This window comes from Montipora foliosa, chromosome 6 (assembly GCF_036669935.1).
Source record: "Montipora foliosa isolate CH-2021 chromosome 6, ASM3666993v2, whole genome shotgun sequence".
Lineage (NCBI taxonomy): Eukaryota > Metazoa > Cnidaria > Anthozoa > Scleractinia > Acroporidae > Montipora > Montipora foliosa.
In genome coordinates, this window is record NC_090874.1 from 2728242 (window position 1) to 2733241 (window position 5000).

At 39.2% G+C, this 5000-nt stretch overlaps 1 protein-coding gene across 1 annotated transcript in view; it reads left to right on the forward strand.

Annotated features, from left to right (window-relative positions):
* The first annotated feature begins 2128 nt into the window (after nt 1-2128).
* Nucleotides 2129-5000, forward strand: part of LOC138008532 (acid-sensing ion channel 1C-like) — a 12712-nt gene continuing 9840 nt past the window's right edge. The window contains exons 1-2 of the mRNA XM_068855850.1: nt 2129-3088; nt 3716-3878. Of these exons, the coding sequence (XP_068711951.1) occupies nt 2186-3088; nt 3716-3878 (1066 nt within the window). The 5' untranslated portion in view covers nt 2129-2185. The remainder of the gene's footprint in view (nt 3089-3715; nt 3879-5000) is intronic.

Genomic DNA, 5000 nt, shown 5'->3' on the forward strand with positions numbered 1-5000 from the left:
CCTTCTTCTTTGATTTATCGAACGGAATTATTTTCCGGGTGTTGCTTTCTTACCGCAATTTGCAAAACTACAGAAAGCGGAAGTTAGAACGGAATTCTCAGTTTTTTCACGATGCTCAGTTCGTAAGTCGATTTATATTTTTCAAATTCTAATGCCAAAGTATTTTGCAAGGGAAAAGGTTGACAAAAAGATCTTTTCACCGCCGAAAGTTACGTTTAATTACTGTTGTTATTCCTGAGGTCGGGTACTTGGCTGTCTGGTCGGATACTGGGCAGCAATGGACATCTGCAGAAATGCAAATTTCACCATGGCAACTAAGGTAAACACACCCCTTGTTTTCATCATATTACAGACTATTAAATTTATTGTTGCAGGGCCACATTTCACAGCTCTTGCGGCTAAGGAAGGAAAGGTATAGTAGTTTTAAACTGAAGTGGCCGGATACTGGGCAACATACTGTACAGGTTAAAAGAGCCTTATCTTAAAAATGAATTATTGTTGACACTGAAGTAAGTTTAAGAAGAGTGATTTGGTCTACGAAAGACGACGCATGCGCGTCAATAAGAAAAGCCGGCTATCTCTGTCCTTTAAGTTTATATGGTGGGGCCCATTGTTTGTGTCTATGGTGTTATTAAATAAATCTCGAGAGCTGTTGGAAAGGCCAGATTGGTGATTAAGTAAAAATTCTTGTTGCTTTTTTTTTTTTGACTCAGCCTGTCTGAAAGCAGTGCTTCAAAAAATCCCAAAAGGGATCCTTGAGGTCAGAAATTACGTAACTTCAAAACACCTTTAGCCTTATCTTTGCCAGAAAATTGTTTTGATTGTTTCCATGTCAAGGTGCCGTGAAAAATAGCCCGCTACACCTATAACATTCTCCGACTTGCGGAGCACAGAGTCATAGTAGTTATGCAACGCTTTCGAGTGGTATAACGTGGAATATCCCACGAGTCACTTGTATTTTCTTGGTATAGCAGGGCACGATGGGAAGGTTGGGTGTGATACCATTGAATTGCACTGATCGATGGGAAGGTTCGGCGGAATACATACATCTTATATGGTTTGACATATAATACGCGCGGACATCGATGTTTTGCGAGTTGTGTAGTACGAGCAATGAGCAAAATGTCCGCGAGTATTATATGTTGAACCATCGAATAAGAAATTTATTATTCCACTACAAAAGGTGTTATTTTGATTCAATTTTATCTGGTAAGAGTATTTCTAAAAAATGCATCATCTGTCCTTCAAGGCGCTTGCCAACGATGTAAACAGCACAGAAAGCCAGACAAATGTCCTATATGCGATGGCAAGCTAATTTCGCAGGCTTTGTATCGCGATGAAAACAATTTCTTTCATTGAAAAACTGCCGTTCCGTCCGTGTTTGCTCTGTTCTAAACCGGTCAAACCAGGACACTACAGTGTATTACCGTCTCATATTTTGACGTCTTCTGTGATCTATTACTGAACAAACGCACGGCAAAATGGAATCTATTTGTTTTGTATAATAAAGAATTAAACTTTATTCGCATAAAAGCTGATGGTGACGCCAATCGTGCGTCTATCCTCTAATAGATCATAGGCAAGAACCAATCAAAATGCAAGAATAACTTGGGTTATTATATGAAAAAAGAAAGAAACGCAGTGTTATTAAATTAGTCCTTTAGTGTTTTGTTGTAGACACTTTTCATTACTGAGGGAAAATCAACTGAACTCCACCTGGTGGTAAAAAATTACAAATGTATAATTTAAATCTGTCACAATTAACTGTAGGGTGGCTTTCTAATTACTTTTTCATCTTTGTTGGCTTTTTCTCATTTACAAAAGCAGTCAAGATTGTTTCAAACAACAAATCGTATATTTCTAACTAAATTTTGTAACTTTATCATAGAACTTGGAGTTAACAAAAAATATTTACAGTAACACGACAGTGTCAAAATGTTTTAGAAGGATGGAATGATTTTTCAGTTTAAATAACGATAAACTTAATAAAGCTGACAAAATAGAGTTTGTTAATAGTTGTTTTTTATTATTTCACCGACCAGTTGTATGCTAATACGAATAGAATATAACCCAAGCCTCAAGATTTTACGAAAGGTTTACTGCGTTGATTAACAGCTGTTCAATTGGGCTCAGAGAGAAAAGCACCCTCCATCTTCCATCTGATGAAAAGTTAAAGAGACAGAGAATGATGAGTTTTGGAGATAAGCAAACTGTTCAAACAGAGACTGAATCTGTTCACGCCGCCACGAGAAGCGGAAGCCACGAAAAACTTCAAAGTGAATCTGTCAGCGCGTTTTTGGAGAACGCTACATTACATGGTGCTCGGTTCCTCTTGGTTGGAAATGTTTATAGGAGATTGTTCTGGACTCTTGCGCTTCTATCAAGCGTAGGATATTGTGTCGTACAAATTTACGAAACCTTGGATGCGTTTGGTGAGCGACCATTCAGCACTAAGATAACAACGAAGACCTTGATTAAGACGGAGAACGTATCATTTCCCGCCATTACTATCTGCAATTTTAATGCTTTTAACCGACGAAGGTACAAGAGCTTTTTTAGAAAACGGATTAACTTCAGCGACGAAGAAGTTGAACGAGATCTCGAAGAGTTTGAAAAAGTTAGGACTTCTCGAACTCCTAGTTCGTTCTCTGACGAAGTAGTAGCGAAATATCCCGTACTGAAATGGCGTGCCCTAAACGAAAGCCGTCATCATCTTGTTATTTTCAGTCACATAATTGAAGAAATGCTCCTCCCAAACTCTAGCATTCGTGAAGCGTGCACTATAGGCGACAAACCGTGCAGCTCCAAGAATTTCAAATCGTCATACAACAGTCAGTTTGGTCAATGTTTTACTTTCAACTCTGGTGAAGATGAAAGTCCTGTCATAAACGCCTCTCTGGCAGGTCAGCTTGGCGGCTTAAAGCTAAACCTAAACATCGAGAGAAACAGCTACCTCATTGATTCCTCGAACCCTTATGTTGGTTTAATTGTTCTAGTTCACGATCAAAAAAGCTTTCCTTGCATGGAGCAGTTTGGCTTCGCCGTTAAGCCAGGAGTGCGCACCCTTTGCGCAATCAAAAGGAAAAAGGTACGATGGAAGGAGCGACTTTTCCTTATTAACTATTTTAAGCCTTTTTAGGATTTACTTCTGAAGCACCACTTAATTAAGTTTATTGAAGACTGAGGGCAATCGCAAAAGGAACGGGCATTAAAACCCATCATGTGTGACGCCTTACTTGTTACTCCCTCAACAAAAAAAATTGTGCATAATCTAGAGTAAATGAAATGATTGGCATTTTCAGTCCGTCTGAAAACTAACAGTATCAACAAACACACCTGACCACGAGTGCATATTTTTAGTCCCTTACTTTTAACACTGGATTATTCATGCAATTGTGATTTATTCAATGAATTCAAGTATCTGAATATTTATTTAATTTGTTACGTAATATATGGTATTTCAACCTCTGACTAACCGAGTTCGAGGTCCGTACTGTAAGTTAAAGGCTGAGTTTGTTCTGTTGATTTAAGATTCATTTTTTTGTTGATTTACGGCCCAAGAGTGAAGCCCAGAGTGCCACAAATGATTGGCATGCGTAATAATTTGTTGTGGGCCACCGTGATGACGGATATCGTTGTCGATAAGAGTATAGACAACGCTGAACCACTTTCGAGTTGATAAATGTACAATAACAATTGGACGTTCTTTTTGCAGCTGATAAATCTGGAATCTCCATATTCAACCAATTGCACACGCAGCAGAAGCCTGCAAATGTTAACCAACACCAGTTACACATATTCCAAACCTGTTTGTTTAATGGAATGCATTAACAAATATGTTACTGAGAAGTGTGGTTGCCGTCCTATAGAATACAAAGGTGAGAAAAGACACGTCTATATGTTACAGGTTGAATTGAAATTCAGGTTGATTTTTTCCAACCTAGGTTAGTATGAAGGGGGTAGTTTCTAAAGAAACTGTGGTGCTGCGACGGTGGGGAAGTAGTATACAAAAATTTGGTTTTATCAACGGAGTTGATAATGTAAATTGGCCACCGTACAGAGATTCTAAAAGCTGACGTTTCGAGCGTTAGCCCTTCGTCAGAGCGAATCGAGGAATTATGGGTTACGTGTAGTTTTTATAGTAGAGTAGGAGCTACGCTATTGGTGGTGACATGGCAACGTGAAAAATAGGAATATATTAGTTAAATGAAAAGCGTTCGTTAATACCGTGAGGATTAAGGGTGCCGATTTGGAAGATGAATTTTTGTTCTAGATTCTTGCGGCTTTCCGTCGTACCTAGATGTAGGGAAAGGCCGCAGATAGCCATGTGTTTTTTGGAGTGGTTAGGGAGATTAAAATGACGAGCGACTGGCTTAGATTCATCTTTGTCATTCTTCTCAACATCGCGAAGGTGTTCGCGGAATCGGTCACCTAGTCCTCTACCTGTCTCGCCAATGTATAATTTATTGCATAACGTACAGGTTATGCAATAAATGACATTTGCGGAGGTACATGTAAAACGATCGGTGATCTTAACAGATCGCTTAGGTCCCGATATCTTGCTAGTGTTAACAATGAAAAGACAAGTTTTGCATCGTGAGCGCGCGCATTTGAAAGTGCCGGGTTGCTCGTCAGTTTTGAGCGCGCTTCTAACTAAAAAGTTGCCTACGTTTTTGTCGCGTTTGAATGAAATAAGTGGAGTTTGCGAAAAGATTCTACCAGTCTCGGGATCATTTTGGAGTAATTTAAAATTATTAAGAATGACGCTTTTGACTGCGTGATTATGAGGATGGAAAGTGAGGGTGAATGGAATTCTGTCATCCTTATCTTTTTGTGACGTTTGTAGTGATGACTGTCGATCAAATTGTTGGGCGCGATGATGGCCCGCTTTGACCACAGAGACAGGATATCCACGTTTTTCGAAGAACTGGCACATCTCCTCTGATTTGCTGGAAAAATCGGAGTCATCACTACATAGACGTCGAAGTCTAGGAAATTGA